This window comes from Trichechus manatus, unplaced genomic scaffold (assembly GCF_000243295.1).
Source record: "Trichechus manatus latirostris isolate Lorelei unplaced genomic scaffold, TriManLat1.0 scaffold00001, whole genome shotgun sequence".
Taxonomy (NCBI): Eukaryota; Metazoa; Chordata; class Mammalia; order Sirenia; family Trichechidae; genus Trichechus; species Trichechus manatus.
Window position 1 is genome coordinate 17,209,269 of NW_004443937.1, and position 18,870 is coordinate 17,228,138.

The 18,870-nt window shown below is 45.2% G+C and overlaps 1 protein-coding gene across 1 annotated transcript in view; it reads right to left on the minus strand.

The window, feature by feature from the left end:
* Positions 1–16,878, minus strand: part of EEFSEC (eukaryotic elongation factor, selenocysteine-tRNA specific) — a 297,040-nt gene extending 280,162 nt beyond the window's left edge. The window contains exon 1 of the mRNA XM_004368396.3: positions 16,531–16,878. Within this exon, the coding sequence (XP_004368453.1) occupies positions 16,531–16,846 (316 nt within the window). The 5' untranslated portion in view covers positions 16,847–16,878. The remainder of the gene's footprint in view (positions 1–16,530) is intronic.
* Positions 16,879–18,870: the final 1,992 nt, after the last annotated feature.

The window sequence follows — 18,870 nt, forward strand, 5'->3', positions numbered from 1 at the left end:
AACAAAATTCCAACTCACAAAAAAAAGACCAGACTTACTGGCCTGACAGAAACTGGAGAAACTCCAAGAATATGGCCCCTGGACACCCTTTTAGCTCAGTAATGAATTCATTTCTGAGGTTCACCCTGTAGCCAAAGATTAGATAGCCCCATAAAACAAAATGAGACTAATGGGGTACAACAGTCCAGGGACAAGGACTAGAAGGCAGAAGGAGACAGGAAAGCTGGTAATAGGGAACCCGAGGTTGAGAAACAACAGTGTTGACATGTCATGGTGCTGTAACCCATTGTCATAAAACAATATGTGTACTAACTGTTTAATGAGAAAGTATTTGTTCTGTAAACCTTTATCTAAAGTACAATTAAAAAAGAAAAGAAAAGAAAATGTCAGGGCAGGACCAAGACAGGAGCAGCATCAGCTCTCCGCTCTCTTGCCTCAGGACCTTTCCTTTTCCTTCAGAAAGTTTCATACCATGCAAGTGGTATGTGGGACCCCACGTTCACCTCTAGCCTCCGGATCATAACAACCTGAGACTCCAAGAATTTTACATCCAGGAGGAACTCTAGCTCCAAAGCCTGATCATCAGAGACAGTGACCTCCTTTTGCTAGGCTGTCAAAAAAGACCTGTGGTAGAGCTGTCATCTCCCACTGGAGAGCTAAAAAGCCTAATCTGGGACCTCCTCTCCCTTTACCTTTTAAAAAAGAACAATCACTGGCATCAGCCACAGGCTTGCATTACGCTCATTTCCCTGTCTCCAAGCTCTGGGGCAAGTTTAAAAGTCCTCGTCCTGTCTAAGAATCAGGTCTGAATTAATACCCTTCCTCAAAAGAACTCCAGTAGCAAAGTGAAAACAGACGTACTAGACAATGCCCTTTGAAAGCCCCAGCAGGGACATCGTGTGACAATGCAGCCCCTGGCTCTGAAACCTTAAAAGTCAAAGGTTCACAGAGGCAGAAGAATTACCAAAGTACAAGTTTGTTCAAATTTCCTCCGGCAGATTTAAACAACCAGGGTCAAGCTGAAGATCACTGGCAAAAACCTATGAGACAACTCAGCCCCTTTGAACTGCATAGAGAAAGGAAAATATACGGTCTGGGAGGGATCTATGTTATAGCTTTTAAAAATGTTCTTGGAAAGGTCACCCTGTTAACTCAAAACCAACCCAGTGAAGGATGTTTGAAAACTGCCTCTCTAAAACAACGGGGCTGCTGGAGCTCTCACCGTGTGCGGTGAGCTCCACTGAGGTCACCGTGTTCCTGGCATTAGTGTGCTGACCCTCTGTGGGGCATGAAATTAACCATCAGCACAGCAGAAATCTGCTACTAGTTAAACTACTTTGCTACGCAAAGTGGCCTGAAAATGAAATATAAGGATTGAATTTCCATTGAAAGATTAACTTGTCTAACCTCAAGGCAGGCTTCCTCCACTGCTGAACTCTGTTTGGTGCTGTTTAAAGCCCCACAGGAAGGTGGGTAACTGCTGCAGGCAGTGGGAAGTGACCTTGTCATTCATTCATTCCTTCATTCATCTACTCTGTGCCAGGCCCTGTCCTGGGTCCTGGGAGACAGAGTACAATAACAACAGACCCCTGCCCTCAAAGGGATGGAGTCCAGTGGATAACATAATCCAGTAAACAGAAAACAACAACAGATGGGGAGAAAATGAGATCCTAGGGGTAATGGGTTCTCAAATGAGGGTCACCTAGGCACCTGGAGAAGGAGAACAATGAGGCTTCCCAGAGAAATGAATGGGATCTATGTTACAGCTTTTAAATATTCCTGGAAAGGTCACCCTGTTCACTCAAAATCAACCCGGTGAAGGATGTCTGAAAACTGCTTCTCTAAAACAACAGGTCTGCTGAGGCTCTCACTGTGTGCGGCAAGCTCCACAGTGTGGGAGAGCACGTTCTGTCTGTCCAGGACCTGCAGGTAGTTCATTAAGCCTGGAGTCCTGAGGACACATCGACAGAGGCTCCGTCAGGAAGAGCTCTGTCAGCCATGCTAAGGAACGCAGCCCTTGCACCAATGGAGAGCAAATGAAGAAGTAAAATGATTATATTAGTCATTTAGAAAGAGTTCTTGGCTACGGAGTGGAGGACAGTTTGAAGAGGGGGGCTCGAATCAGGGAGAGTATGTAAGGGATGTTGTCCTCATCCAGTCAGAAGCTAACGGAGGCCCGCCCTGAGATGGTAGCTATGGTGATAGAGAAAACTGCAGATAAGAGACCAGGAGAAGGGACCAGACTTGGTGACCCGCTCAGCACAGAAGGTAAAGAAGATGCTGAGGATCATTTCAACGGTTCTGACTTGGGAGAAGGAGGTACCATTCACTAGGACGGAGCAGGTAGTAAGGAAGCTATGACTCTTGGAGATGTAGAATCTAAGGGGATGTGGAGTCTAAGGGGCCTATAGTTCTCACTGGTCGGGAAACCAGCACAGTAAGCTGTTAGATATACAGATCTAGAGCTCCGGGAAAGGCCTGGAATCCCAGGCCAGGATCCCTCAGGAAGATGACGTCTCTTGTAACCAAACCACACACAGGGTGTGACAGCTCACACAGTAATCTACAGCAGAGATGGACAACCCAGCCCATTTCCCAGTTCATCCAGTCCTGCACCATCAGATATGGTAGCCATTAGCCACATGTGCCTATTTTGTAAATAACATAAAATTTAAAATTTTAGTCTCTCAGTTGTACTAGCCACACTATCAATGCTTATTAGCCACCCATGGCTCAGGCTACTGTGCTGGAGAGTCCCAACACAGACCAGCTCCATTGTCACAGAGAGCCCTATTGGACAGTGTTGATCAAGCCCCTGCCGGGATATTTTAAACACCGTTTTTTGCAGCCAAAGTGCCTGTCAGCCCTCTTCACCATGCTGAATGCTGACATGTTTGCACTGGCAGCACCAGCACATCCCTTTCCAGTCTCTGTGGCCTATCTGTCTGTGTTCTTCAAACAGGAAGCACTCAAGAAAGGTAATCCTTCTTCTTCGAAGTCTTTCTACCCTAGAGCATAAGTTCTGAAAATCATCTCTGAATGTTCCCTGGCCGTCAAGGAGTACTAAGAAGACACACGAGGGGCTTTGCCATTAGTGACAGAAAGTCCTAAAATTCACCTGGACTGACCAAAAGCAGAGCTATTTTCTTTAAAAGTGCAGCATGCACCATAACTGGGAAAGCTGAGCTCTAGTCCCAATGCCAGGTGACCAAGGACAAGCTGCTGGCCCTCCCAGAGCTTTAAGCAACCCAAGCAAACCGAGGGTACAGGATGAAGCCACAAGGCCAGACGGGGCAGGTTCCTGAGGCCAAGCAGTCAGTGCTAGCAAATTTCAAGCACTAATTTTAAAAGAAAAAAAAGGTCAGGTTTATCTTTAGGTAGCACCTGTGCATGCCACCAAATAAATATCCTTAGGAAGTAGGTTAGAGACAAAGGAAATTATTTCAGTCTTCCTGAAGGCCCCAAGACAAGACAGGTATCATCACAACACAAGAGATATGGAGAGAGGGAAAGTCAACTTCTTTCTCAACAGCAAAAGTTGTTTTTTCTCCTGCCAAGAGGGGATCACCCACATTAGCTAAGTCTCTCTCCCTCTTTGCCCGCCCAACAAAGGCCACTTCAAAGCAGCAGGAGCCTAATCGCACAGTACAAGAAAATAAAAGACCCAATTAGTGAAAAACAAAACTCAAATAATCCAGGGGAGAATGGAAGCAGAGATCTCTACTTTTGACAATCTGACTTATAAACTGCTCCTCAGGAGCCACCATTTTCTACCAAAGCAGCCTGGCCTAAGGTCGAGGACCGAGCTCCGGGAAAAGGCCACCCTTGCAATCAGTGGGGTTACCCTGCTCCAGCACTCACTCACTGTGTGGGCTAGAGCGAGCTCCTCACCCCACGGATTTTCACTCTATCTCTGTAGAAGGGGGATACAAACACCTCCGTCGGGGACTGGTGGGAGGGTAAAGCGAGGCAAAGTCCATCAAGGGTCTAGAGCAGGGTCCAGCTGACAGGATTTGCTCCAAAAAGGCTACTCCCTCCCTCCTGCCTTCTGAGAGGCTTCTCAGCCTCACTGCTCACACAGCCACAGCTGCCTCACAATCACATTTGCTCCCCTGACGGTCTGTCCTGCCCGGGGGGCTGCTCTCCCTCCCCGTTCCAGCCAGAGCTGAAAGCCGCAGTAGGAATGGGGAGGCGTGCCTGGCCCCAGGCCTCCTCACATCAGCTCTGGGTCCTCTAGTCACGAGCCTCCCCTCAGACTCAGAGGGTATGCCCGGCTTAAAGCCTACGCACCCTCCTCCCAAGAGGCCTCCAAGCCTCTCTGAACTCTGGCCCCTCAACCTCATGCCCTGTGCACTCCTCCATGGACATCATACTCCAGGCCTCCTTTCCCAAAACATAGCACTTGCTACTTTTTCTCTTCACTGAGTCTTCTAACCTCCATTCAGGTTCCTCGCTCTAAGTCCTGCACACCACAGCTCCTGTCTCTGCACCCCCACCACCCCCCAGCACACTCTCACACCTCTGGACTTCTGGACTCTGCTCAGCTATTCCCAGTGTCTGCTCTGCCATCCCCTTTTGTCTGCCTAGGAATCTCCAGCTCATCCTTTAAAACTCAGCTCAGTGTCCCCTCCTGTGGGGCGCCCCCCACATCCCACCTGTCCCAGGCACGCATGTCTCTGTGCTCCTCTTTATCAAAGCCCCACAACTCTGCATCTTATCTTAACTGCCTGCTTGCACTGGCCCCACCACCACCATTCTGGACTGTGAGCTCTTTAAGGACAGGCACGTCAGTTGTATCTGACCTCACATCCAAAACAAAGCTGCTCAATATACTTGTATAGACTCTCTGAATAAATGGATGAAAGTACCAAGAGCAGTACCACCTGATCCTCTCCCACCACACCGGTTCCCAAAGCCCTCTACACAGGGTCTACAAACTCAGTTGTCTACAGGGGCCAGGCACGTACCACAGGGCTACCACCTGGAGGGCACAGTTACTTCCAAGGGGCCCAGACCACTCAGGCCAGCTAAGGGCTGCCTGCAGAGTAGGGCTCCATGTGCATACAAACCTTCTCACGTTTCCAGAGAGGCCAGGAATATGAGTTTTTATGTAAAATCTCCTGATTTTTAAATGCTGGCAATGAATTTCAAAACATTTTTAAACACTATATGGTCCAAACAAAACATATCTGCAGGCCAGACACCGCTCGTGGGCCACCAGTTCTTTTCCCTGAAAAAGACACTAATGCAGTTGCACCAACCAAGCAACAAATAGGCTGGGACAATTCCTCTCCTGCCCAGGCATGAAATACAGAAATGGGCAGATCCAGGACAAGAACAGAAGGGACCCTAACACGTTTTCCAGAAACAAGCAAAGGGTACTTACTCCACACCTACCGCAGCCCAGGTAATGTGTTAGGCAAATTTAATCCTGGGCTAAGGCTGAGGACCAAGTTCCTAAGCAAAGGCTGCTAAATAAATGAACATGTATTCATTTATTTAATACATATTCATTTACTCACTTATTTAATAGCAAATATTATTGAGCAAAGGCAACCCACAGAAGGGGAGAAAATACTTGAAAATTATACACCTGATAGAGGTCTAGTATCCAGAATATATAAAGAACTCCTATAACTCAATAACAAAAAGATAAACAACCCAATTAAAAATAGTAAAAGAACTTGAAAAGACATGTATCCAAAGAAGAAATACAAATAACCAACAAGGACATGAAAAGATGCACAACATCACCAGCCATCAGGGAAATGTAAATCAAAACTACACTAAGACAGCACTTAACACTCCTGTTGTTGCTGTTGTTAGCTGCCATGGAATCGATTTCACCTCATGGCAACCCCATGTGTGCAGAGTAGAATGGCTCCGTAGGATTTTCAAGGCTGTCACCTTGACAGCCAGGCCTGTCTTCTGAGGTGCCTGTGAGTAAGTTCAAGCTGTCGGGCAAGTAGTCAAGTGCTTAACTGTTTGCGCCACCCAGGGACTCCTTCACACCTACTAGGATGACTATAATCAATAAGACAGACAATAACAAGTGTTGGTGAGAATGTGGGAAAATTAGAGCCCTCATACATTGCTACTGGTGGGAATATAAAACGGTGCAGCCACTCTGGAAAACAGTCTGGCAGTACCTCAAACGGTTAAACATAGAGTTACCATAGAACCCAGCAATTCCACTCCTAGGTATATACCCAAGAGAATTAAAAACATATGTTTACAGGAAGACTTGTACACAAATTTTCATAGCTGAATTATTCATAATAGCCAAAAGTGGAAACAATTCAACACCCACCAACTGATAATAAACAATGGACAGTAAAAATGTGGTCTCTCCATACAATGGAATACTATTCAGGAAATGAAGTACTGGTACATGCTACAACATGGATGAGTCTTAAAAACATTATGCTAAGTGAAAGAAGCCAGTTGCAAAGGACCATATAAAGTATGATTTCACTTACATGAAATGTCCAGAACAGGCAAATCTATACAGACAGAAAGTAGATTAGTGGTTGCCTAAGGCTGGGGGTAGGGGGAGATGAGGAATGACTGCTGTTGGGTATGGGATTTCTTTTTAGGGTAATGAAAATATTCTAAGTTTAGACTGCAGCAATGGCTACACGACTCTGAATACACTAAAAAACAATGACTTGTACACTTTAAATGGGCAAACTTTATGGTACGTGAATTATATGTCAATAAAAATGTTTTTTTTTAAATTACTGTAAACCTACTATGTGCCAGGCCTTGTGTGGGCCCTAGAGATACAGAGATTAATGCAGACATTTGTCTCTGCCCCTACAATGCTTCCAGGCTAATGGGAATGACAGACATGGAAACCAGCCTTCACCAGGACTGGGGCCTCCAGGACACCCAGAGTACCAGAGCTGCAGACACCAAAGTCTTCTGCATCATATCCAAGCCCTCTCTGGGAAAAGGGAACACAGACTCAAGCTTCCAGGCAAGACTGTCTCAACCTCAGCCTGGCTGAGGCTCCATAAAAACAAAAGAAAAGCAGAGAGGGGAATATAGCTTAGGTCTTAATTTATGGGTTGTTTCCTGGGATGCCTGCCCAAATCTTATTCCAACGTGGATGGAGTGACTTTAAAGAAAAACCCAAGAGACATGCTGATAGAAAACAAAGGAGATGCTAAGTGAAAAGTTTAAAAGCAATTAATTTTAAATGATTACAGCTTTACTAAAAGCTGTGGCTATGATTTCCTTCTGACTTTCATTATAACCTTCCAGCAAAATATTTGCCTCAAGAAGGCAAAATCTTTGCGTTATTTTCGATTCCTAGCATGACTACAAAAATATTCTTTGATTTAACATTTGATATGTTTTGTTCTCAAGGGCAAGCCCCATGAGAAGAAAAATGTACCCCAACAGAATGAAATATGACTACCTGCTTCCATTTTTCTTTCCTGTTGGTTCCTGCTCAAATATTCTGCATTAATTTAAACTCAAGGCTGCGTCTCTGATGTTGTGCTACTCCCACACTGTCACCCAAACCAAAGCAAAGTCACCCGCTGTCCAGCGCCAGGAGAAAAGTGCCGCAGACAAAGCTCAACTTTAGAGTCTCCTGGAGACAGCTAAAGGCACTCCAACTTGGAAGGAAATCAGGTAGGGATCAGAGTGTGATAAGGTACCAAACAAAACAGAAAAACTTGTTTTTGAATAAAGAAAGGCACACTTTGAATCAATTGAGGTCGACTCCTCTTGGACATAAAGAGGCTTTGAAGCAAGGCAACGCAAGAGACTCCAGTATCATATATACAGAGACCAAGGTTCGTTACTGGTTACCAGGGATGGGCGGGAGAGGAGGGGGATTCACTTTGATAGAAAAAGTAGCACAGAATGTGGATGTAACAAGCACAGCTTGACCAAAGTAAACGATGCCACTAAGAACTGTACAAGAGAAAAGGATGTTTGTGCCGAAGAATATGATGTAAAATTTGGCAACAACATCAACAATAACCAAAATATGAGTGTATAGTAGTCACATAAGTAGGTGTATGAACATATATGTGTATGGGTAGGTACAGATGAGTCCATAAGTGTGCACAGATAGAAGTATCTATATATTTGTATGTACGTGTACGTATAGATACGTATGTGCATGCGTATATATTCATAGAGGACACAGTTACAAATATTTCTCAGACATAACCAAATACCTTGCAAGAATGGTTTTCTGGGTTTGAAGGCTTAGATCCTTAGTCTCATGGGACAACTCAGTCAACTGGCACCACAAAGTTCACATTCTACATCCTAGTGAGGTGAATAGTGTCTGGGGTCTTAAAAGCTAGCAAGCAGCCATCTAAGATACTACAATAGGTCTCTACTCATTAGGAGCAAAAGAAAAATAACAAGGAAACCAAAGTCTCAGAGAAGAAACTAGTCTACAGAGCTAATAGCCTACACAAGCCACAGCCTTATCTACCCTGAGACCAGAAGAACTTGATGGTGCCTGGCTACCACCACCCTATCAACTGTTCTGATCAGGGCTACAACAGATGGACCCTGATGGAATGTGAGAAAAATGCAGAACAGAACTCAAATTCTTAAAAAGTCCAGACTTACTGGACCAGATGGGACCAGAAGACTCCCTGAGACTATGGCCCCCAGACACTCTTTAAACCTTGAACCAAAACTATTCCTGAGGTTACCTTTTAGCGAAATAACAGATTGGCACACAAAATACAGGTATCCCTCGCTTTTCAAAAGTTTGCTTTATGCCACTTCACTTTTATGAAAGACCTACAGTAGTAATCCGAAAAGCTAGACTATATGAAGAAGAATGTGGCATCAAGATTGAAAGAAGATTCATTAACAACCTGCAATATGCAGATGACACAACCTTGCCTGCTGAAAGTGTAAGAGGACTTGAAGCACTTACTGACGAAGATCAAAGACCACAGCCCTTCAGGATGTATTACACCTCAACATAAAGAAAACAAAAATCATCACAACTGGACCAACAAGCAACATCATGATAAACAGAGATAAGATTGAAGCTTTCAAGGATTTCATTTCACTTGGCTCCACAATCAATACCCATGGAAGCAGCAGTCAAGAAATTTGCTGCAAAAGACCTCTTTAAAGTGTTAAAGAGCAAAGATGTCACTTTAAGGACTAAGGTGCAACAGACCCAAGCCATGGTGTTTTCAATCATCTCATATGCATGTGAAAGCTGGACAATGAACAAGAAAGATAGGAGAAGAGTTGACACCTTTGAATTATGGTGTTGGCAAAGCATAGTGAATATACCATGGACTGCCAGAAGAATGAACAAATTCGTCTTGGAAGAAGTACAGCCAGAATGCTCCTTAGGAGTGAGGATGGCAAGACTTGTCTCACTGTGGACACGTTATCAAGAGGGACCAGTCCCTGGAGAAGGACATGATGCTTGGTAAAGTAGACGGTGAGCCAAAAAGAGGAAGACCCTCGACAAGATAGACTAACACATTGGCTGCAGCAATGGGCTCAAGCATAACTACAATTGTGAGGATGGCACAGGATCAGGCAGTGTTTCGTTCTGTTGTACGTAGGGTCGCTATGAGTCGGAACAAACTCAGTGGCACCTAACAACAACAACATTAGTACCTGTTTTCACTGACCAAAAGAAATCCAAAGAGGATTTTTGCTTTTATGAAAAAGGGTGAAAAGCAGAAATAGCATTCTTCGTTTATTTTGCAGCTAGCTGTTAAAGAGGCAGTGCACAACCGGAGCAGCAGGAGTGGCATCATGAAGCTCCTTCTCTGGGAACTACACTCAGCATTCCTGCTTTTACAATGTGTTAGTGTTATTTTAGGTTTTATGTGTTATTTGGTATGATACGGTATATTATTTTTTGGACCTGGGAATGCTCACAAATTTTTACCATATAAATTAATGATAATTGCTGCTTCTCTTTACACCACTTTGGCTTATGAAAGGTTTCACAGGAACACTCTTTCAGATAGTGGGGGAAACCTGTAAAGGATAATACCCATGAGTTCAGGGCTCCAAAAGGTCAACAATTACTCTAAAGCAAAGATGAGAAGACAAGGGGGGCAGGGAAACTAGAGTACTAGAAATGGAACAATCAGAACGTAATTACTGAGAATGTTGACATACTGTGAAAAATGTAACTAATGTCACTGAACAACTTGTGTAGAAATTGTCAAATGGGAACCTAATTTGCCGCGTAAACTTTCACCAAATCACAATAAAATGTTATTTTAAAAAAGAGAGAGAGAGATTCATTCGATGGTAGAAGACATCGCAGAAGTGGTCCGGGAAGAATAGAGTCTTTCAGTTACAGTGTGTAACCTCTAATGAAGAAGACCAAAGAGGCAGCTCTCCCTGAGTGGGCACACAACAATGGAGAACTAAGGCCTGACAGATCCTGGGAGCTAAAGACATTAAGGTCAGGGAAGCATTTCCACTTATATCAACTCCTTCAAATATGCCTCAGGATTTTAGGGCAAACATATCTGACTACCATAATTAAACATAATGTATTCCTACAGAGAGTCTCATAAACAGATGAGGGACAAAGAAAATCAAGCCTTTTTTCTGGAGGAGGGGGTATTAGAATGAAACTCAAACTCCTTGCCACGGCCACTGAGGCCTGCGTGGCCTGCAATTTATTTCTGCTCGAACCCTGCTGCTTTGTAGGCATATGTGCAGATGTCTAAAGGTAATGTAACAGTCTGGTTAAAAACACACATTCACTCACACACATGAGCACCCTGTGTCATGAGTCCCAGAGCATCTCAGACTGCAAGACCAAAGGTGCCATTCATAATAAACTAGCCCAAGGAGGAAAGGGCTTTCTCCACATCAGCACCAAAAGCGCTGAAAGCTGGAAAAACCGAAAAAGCAAAGTAGCTTAAGTTTCAAAAACAATGATCTCTTCCAGGCTACAGAGACAAAAATCTCCTGGACTCTTTGTTGTTTTTGCTCCAACAAGAGTCACCCAAAGTCAGACCCACAGGACTTCAACAGCTCTCGTCAGTTCTGGGCAGGGCTGCCCAAATGGGGTCCACGCCAAGCAGGAGGCACTGCTTAAATGGTGGGTACAGGAGGCAAGAGATGATGGGAAGCAAGTTGTGGCAGAAGAGCTACTCTTCATTAACAATGAGAACAAAAAACCAGGAGACAATACACTGTTAATCTAGCAGCCACCAAAGAACTATAAATTGCCAAGCCAAGATACCAACATTTTTCAGCCCTCCTCCTTCCTGCCAGAGTTAGATTGAGGATGATTCGAAGTCCCTCACCCCCACTCAAGTCTTTAAAGCATACATTACTGAATCTTTTTGAAGTTCTAACCCTGAAAGATTTATACTCTAAAATGGATTGGAGAGAAAAATACTGCCCTGAAACACAACTCTACGGGGCTGGAGTGGACGGGTACACTTTTTCATTCACATGGAAAAGGCCAGAGTATGGGCTATGTAGTCAGACCAACTTGGGCTCAAACCTAGCTCTGACACTTATTAACTGTGTTCCCTAACCTCTTGAGCCTCTGTTTCTTCATCTGTAAAATGGGAATATCACCTCTTACACAGAATTGCTATAAGAGTTAAATAAAAAAAAAATACATATACAGCATAGTATAGCATGTATTATTATCACCATTAACCCCACAGCACCGTTTGGGAATTTTATCTATGGCCACATGGACTCAACAGAGATGAAATCCAATGTTCTCCAAGTTAAGAAAGGATTCTCTTTTTTGTGGAAATATTCTGGGGGTGGCAAAAGAATTACACAGAGAGCCAGCTTTAATTTAAGATACATTAAACTTCAGAGATACCATCATGGAATTCAGACCATCATTTACTTCTACCAGGGATAACGTATTCAGCAAAGAGCCTAAACAATTTACAATGAGCCAAGAACTCTAACGAGAGCCCAGTCTTCCAAGGACCCTAGGTACAGGTATGTCTGGTGGGAGTCGCTGCCCAGGCCATCTCGCATCTTTCTAATGTTTGGGCCTGATAATGTCACAAACCTGCTTTTAAAACCTTTCAAGGATTTGGTGAGTAGTGTCTGAGGCCTTAAAAGCTTGCGAATGGCCATTGGTCTCTACTTGTCTAGAGCAAAAGAGAATGCAGGAAACCAAAGACTCAAAGAAGAAACAAGTCCATAGGACTATAATAGCCCACAGGAACCATGGTGTCTTCTAATCTGAGACCAGAAGAACTAGACGGTGCCCAGCTACCACTACCTGTTCTGACTAGGGACACAATAGAAGGTCGCAAACAGAATGGGATAAAAATGTAGAACAAAATTCAAATTCCTAAAAAAGGACAAACTTACTGGACCCATAGAGACTAAAAGAACCCCCAAGACTATTGACCTAATAAGCCCTTTGAACTTGGAAGTGAAGCTACTCCTGGAGGTCACCTTTCAGCCGAATAATAGATTAGCTTATAAAACAAACAATATCACCCTTGCGTAATGTGCTCCCTTAAACAATCAACTACTATATATAAGACCAAATGGTCAACATATACCCAAAAGCAAAGATGAAAAGGCAAGGAGGGAAAGGGAAATTAGATCAATGGAAACAGAACAAACAGAATGAAAATAATGAGAATGCTGACACATTGTGAAAACTGTAACCAATGTCACAGAACAATTTGCACAAAATTATTAAACGGGGACCCAATCTACTACGTAAACTTCCACCTAAATCACAATAAAATATTTAAAAAAAAAAAAAAAAAACTTCCAAGGAGTTCCTTGGCCCTTAGGAGAAAATCTACACTAAGAGCCTATCAAAGCCCAGTACTCACCACTCGGCAGGACCTGACCATGCCAAGCCCCCTACCTTCATCTTCCACACACCTCCCCACACAGCATGCTTGTCTTAGCCATGCCTAAATGCTGGGATCTCTCCAACTCTAAACAAACAAAACCTCAGAGCCCTGCACAAGCAGCTCCCTCTACTAGCAAAGCTCTTCTTCTCCATCATACCTTACACCTCAACCCCCAGCAAAGTGTGTATTCCTACTTCTGCCCTATGGGCAAAGGGCTCTACCAGATTACTTTGCACATAGTGCAGTGCTCTCTCCCAGGCTCTGCTGTAGGACCCTAGAGAGGAGGGAAAGAACCAATGTGCGTTATGTGCTAACTGCACGCCAAGCCCTATGCTGTGTTCTGTCCATTAGCCCAGGAAAAAGGTTCTCTGCTCACTGCAGCTGGCCAGCCCAAGAGCAGGCACACAGTGTTCATGCATTTGGAATCTACTGCATGCCTACCATGCACCGGGCTCTGCTCCAAGCACAGAGAACATACTGGTGACTAAGACAGATGGGGCTCCTGCTCTGCTCTCAGGGAGCTCACCCTCTGGCAGAGGACAGAAACAACCAACAAGTAAACACAGACAGTGTCAACCAGTGAGAAGGGCTACAAAGGAAGTACAACAGGGGCATGAGAAAGTGTGAGGGGAAAGAGCTGGGAACACAACTTAGGTAGCTCAGGGAAGGTCTCTCTGAGGAGGTTACATTCCAGCTGAGACTTAAATGGCAACAAGGAGCCAGAGCTCCTTCCCAGAGGAAACAGCAGGTATAAAAATCCTGAAGAGAACAGCTGCTTGGCACATTCAAGGAGGAGAAAGGGGCCAGTGTGACTGAAGGTCAAGAGCGGGTAGCGCAGCAGTAGATGAGGCTCCAAGAGGAAGATGGAGGTCTGACGGTGCAGGGTCCTACAGCTATAACAAGGAGGCTGGGTTTTACTCTAAGCTTAATGGGAAGCCGCTGGGAAGTCTCTAAGCAGAGGGCTGACGAGATCCGATGAACATTTTAAAAGTAGGGTTGTTGCATGGACTCCGGTTCCCAACAACACGCCTAACCCTCACCTGGGAGACCCTGCGCCTCAAAAGAAAAACAGTCAACTTTTCTTCTCATTTCCCTGAAAAGGAAAGTGAGATTCTGATCTATTTAAGGAAGGATATAAGTAGCCTTGGTCTCGCCATACCAATACGCACAGGCCACTTAATGCCTAGTAAGAAGATAAAAAACGTCTCCTCACTCAGGAAGTAAGAAAATAAGAAAGAAGAGTAACAAAGTACACACAAGAGAAAAATTCCTCTTCTCTTCTTCTCCAGTTTTATAGTCTAAATCAAGGACCTGCCAAATTCTTTGGGGTGTTATAACTTGGCTATACAGGATCAGGCTGGCATTGGAACATTTTTGTCATAGGAAGAGATTCTCTAAAATTGTATAGATTGGAATGGGGCTTGCAGGGGAAGTGTAATAAAGTGACTTAGAGATGAGTGGGAACGCGTCCAGCTTTGGAACCAGGCAGGCCTGGCTGTGCCACTTACTAGCTGTGTGACTCTGGGCAAGACACCTAGCCTTGCTTGCCTCGACTATTCAATGATTACCACCACATTCCTTGCAGGGTTTGCATGGGAAGTGGCAAACATGCAAGAAAACCAAGCCAATAAATAGCTTATTACTATTATCTGCCAGTGTGTAGAAGGTCCAGAATTAGGCTCAAAGGTCACACAGCTCATAAGAGACAAAGCCAGGCCAAGCCCAGTTCTGTATGACTCCAAAAGTACGTCCTTTACCACCCACCTGTACCATTTAATAGAAAAGGCTAATAATTTGTCTTCTTATTGTTAATCTGTCCTTTCTACCTCCAACCTAAACTGGTTCAGAGTACATATCCTAAAATGCATTTGAATGTGACCAAATAGAATTCAGTTGTAAGGGGAGCAGGAGAGGGTAAAATGTATCATGTGCCCTTTAATATTCATCTGATGATTGAAACATGGATTGAGTGGAGACTAAGCAGTGTGACCTTGGGTAAGTCCCTTCACCTTTCTAAGCCTCCATTCCCTCTACTGAAAAATGGGGGAAATGAGCCTGAACTGCTTCCAGCATGGAACAGGTGGGAGGTAACAAAGATGAAAGTACTTAATAAACTCATCACTAGAGCCGGGATGCTGAATGTCAAACTGACCAATGAGGCCATCGTCACCAGGCTAACAAAATCATCTGCCCAATATACACTCCCATATGTGCCTATAGGTGCATCAAATATCATTGGGAGGAAATATAAGAAACTGGGAACAAGGAAGGTAACCAGGTTCTAGGGGTCAGCAGTGAGATGAATACTTCTTTCGGCTATGCACTTTTGTCCCTTGTGCATGTATTATTGTATCCTTTTTTTTTTCCCCCTAAGAAAAAACTCCCCTAAGAGTGTTAAAGCCCTGTCCATAGATTTAAGTGTAGTTAAATGGGTCTGGAAAAGCATTCCACACAGGGATAACAGTGGTTTCCTCCAGAGAGATGGGGAGGGGTCCAGAATTAGGAAAGGGCACCCAGAAGGTTAAGGGGATATTTGCCTTATTTGAAATGTTCTCTTTTCTCACAAGCAGAACGTATTCGTGTATTACCTGAATAATTAAAAATTAATTAAACGGTACAACATCTTAGGAGGGCACTTTGGCAGTACCCATCATGACTGCAAACACACATGTCCTTTGCCCTGGCAAGTTCGTTTTAGGAGCTTACCCTATAAAACACACCAAAGACTTCTATTCTGGAATATACACTGCAGTATTGTTAGCAAAAACTAAAAAAAAAAAAAAACCCACTGCAGCAAGTTGATTCCGACTCATAGTGACCCCATAAGACACAGTAGAACTGCCCCACAAGGTTTCCAAGGCTGTAAATCTTATGGAAGCAGACTGCCACATCTTTCTCCCAAGGAGCGGCTGGTGGGTTCGAACAGCTAACCTTCTGGTTAGCAACAGAGCTCTTAACCACTGCACCACTACGGATTCTTGCAAAAACTAAAAAAGACATAAATGTACATCATCAAAGGATTAGTTAAGAAAACTCTGGTACAAGTGTCCAATGGAATTTTATGGGACCTTCACATGTACAGACATGGAACACTCTCCTAGACACAGTGGTTAGTGAAATAATGTATATGGTGTTACCATTTTGTAAAAAAAAAAAAAAAAAGAAAGAAAGAGAGAGAGAGAGAAAGAGACAAAGGGGGCGATTACATATACACAGGTATGCTTTTTCTTTGTATGGACTTCTTCTTAAATGATACACAAGAAACTGGGAACAGTGGTTAGCTGACTCTGGAGACAGGAACCAGGACACCAAAGGACGCGTGAGTGAAGACTTCTTTTTTTAGACTTTTTACATATATCCTTTTTGTAGCCTTTCAATGTTCATAACTTGTTCGTGTATTACAAACACATTTTGTGAAAGCAACAAAACACTTTTTTTTCCCCCTTAAAGCACCTTCCTGCTCGGTTGTTGCTGGGTGGGAAAAGCTTTCCAGTCAGCCAGCTGTGAGTTCGAATCCCAAAGCCACCACTGCTGCGAGGCCTTAGGCGGGTCGTGTTCGCCTCTCGAGAGCTCATTTGCCCCACCTGAGAAGTGGGGCGATCCCCCTTGCCCAGCAGCGGCTCTTCGGAGTTCGGACACAGAGCCCGCTGCTCACCCAACGCCCCTGGGCCCGGCTCGCGCCCCGACCCGCGCTCACCGCCAATGATGGTCCGTATGAGGGAGGCGTGCCCGGGGCAGTCGACCAGCGTGACCTGGAGCTGCGGCTCCGCGGGCTCGGGCCCAGCCTCGGACGCTGCCTCGGACGCGGGCAGCGCCGACCGCAGGCGCGCGGGCAGGGGCACGGAGAAGCAGGAGAAGCCCAGGTCGAGCGTGATGCCGCGCTCGCGGCTCTGCGGCTGCTTGTCGAAGGCGGCGGTGGAGGCGGTGGTGCTCAGCGCCCGAGCTAGCGCCGTCTTGCCGCTGTCGATATGGCCCAGCACGCCCACATTCACATTCACCCGCCGCCCAGCCATGCCGCGGCCTGGGACACCGGTCCGGCCCGACCCGCCCCCACCGTGGGCTGCCGCTGCGGTCCGGCCCGCTAAGCTGCCCCCCAGCAACCAGTGTGCCGGGCGCGTCCGTTCCGGCCCCGAAGCTTCCGCCCTGGCGGCGCCAGAGGGCACGGCCCGCAACAGGCACCGAGTGGGGGGCACGCAGAGATGGCGCTTGCCCGAGGTCACTGACGGCAGGGCTGCCGTCTCACCTGGCTCCTCCCACTGAAACCTCTAGGAGACGGAGATTGAGGGAATCCACTCCTTCATTTCAACAAACCCTGACCAAGAGCCTCCTTGGTGGCTCAGCGGTTAAGAGCTATGGTTGCTAAGCAGAAGCTAGGCATATTTGAATCCACCAGCCGCTCCTTGGAAACCGTATGGGGCAGTTCTGCTCAGTCGTATAGGTTTGCTATGAGTTGGAATTGACAGGTTGTGGTGGTTGTTTTTTGGTGTTTGGTTTTTTGTGGTTAATCAGACACTGCCTATTCAAGGCGCTGGGGAGACTGCTCTCGACCTTATATTCTATTGGAGGAGTCAGACAATACACAAATGAACTGATGAATGAACCAGACCATTTTCAGAGAGTGACAAGCCCTCTAGGGAAAATAAAAGAGAAAAAAGCGACCATAGCGCTAGGAGAGGGAGCACAGCTACCTTACAATGGGTGGTCAGAGAGGCCTCTCAGAGGAGGTGTTTGAGCTAAGGCTCAAACGTTGAGAAGGAGCTGGCCATGGGAGAAACTGAGGAAGACTTAGAAGATGGGGAAGGACAATGTTATCTCTAACTCAAGAATTCTCACCCTGGGGGCCTGGAGCCTGGCCTTAGGAGAGGCTGCAAACCTCCAATTGTATGTAAGATCTTGTGTGTAGGGTGTGTGCTGAAGAGAGAGTCCATAACTCTCATCAGACTTTCAAGAATATCCAGAACCACAGAAAAGATTGTTGACCATAGCCAGGCAGGTAACTCAGGAGAGATAACAGCTGGTTTTAACATGCCAGTGAATGGTAGGGACTGTGGAGACGTGGAGAGCATAAGTTCTGTGTAAAGGGGGAAGCCACTGCTCACCTTCAGACAATTGATACCAGGCAGCAATGCTAGCCCAGTATTTCCCAATCTTTCTATCAACAGACAAATGGATAAACGAAATATGATATATGCATACAATGGAATATTACTCGTTCATAAAAAGAAATGAAGTCCTGATACATGCTACAACATGGATGAACCTTGAAAATATTATGCTGTGTGAAATAAGTCAGTCACAAAAGGATAAGTATTGTATGGTCCCCCTTATATGAAAGAGGCAAAGGTATAGAGACCAAAAGGAGTCCTGGTGGTGGCATGGTTAAGCGCTCTGCTGCTAAGGAAAAGGTCAGCAATTCGAACACAGCAGATATGGTAGTCTGCTTCTGTAAACATTACAGCCTTGGAAACCCTATGGGGCAGTTCTACCTATAAGGTCACTTGTAGTTAGATGCTGTCAAGTCGGTTCCTACTCATAACGAGCCTATGCACAACAGAAGAAACACTGCCTGGTCCTGTGCCATCCTCACAATTGTTGCTATGTTTGAGTCCATTGTTGCAGCTACTGTGTCAGTCCATCTCGTCACGGTCTTCCTCTTTTTCACTGACCCTCTACCTTACCAAGCATGATGTCCTTCTCCAGGACTGGTCCCTTTCGATAACATATCCAAAGTATATGAGAAGAAGTCTCCCCATCCTTCCTTCTAAGTTGCACTCTGGCTGTACTTCTTCCAAGACAGACATGTTCATTCTTCTGGCCATCCATAGTATATTCAATATTCTTTGCCAAGACCATAATTCAAATGTGTCAATTCTTCAGTCTTCCTTATTCATTGTCCAACTTTCGCATGCATATGAGGCGATTGAAAATATCATAGCTTGGGTCAGGCACACCATAGGCCACAAAGTGACATGCTAGGGAGGGGAAAACAGGGAGTCATTGCTTAGGGGGCACTGAATTTCTGTTAATGGTGGTGAAA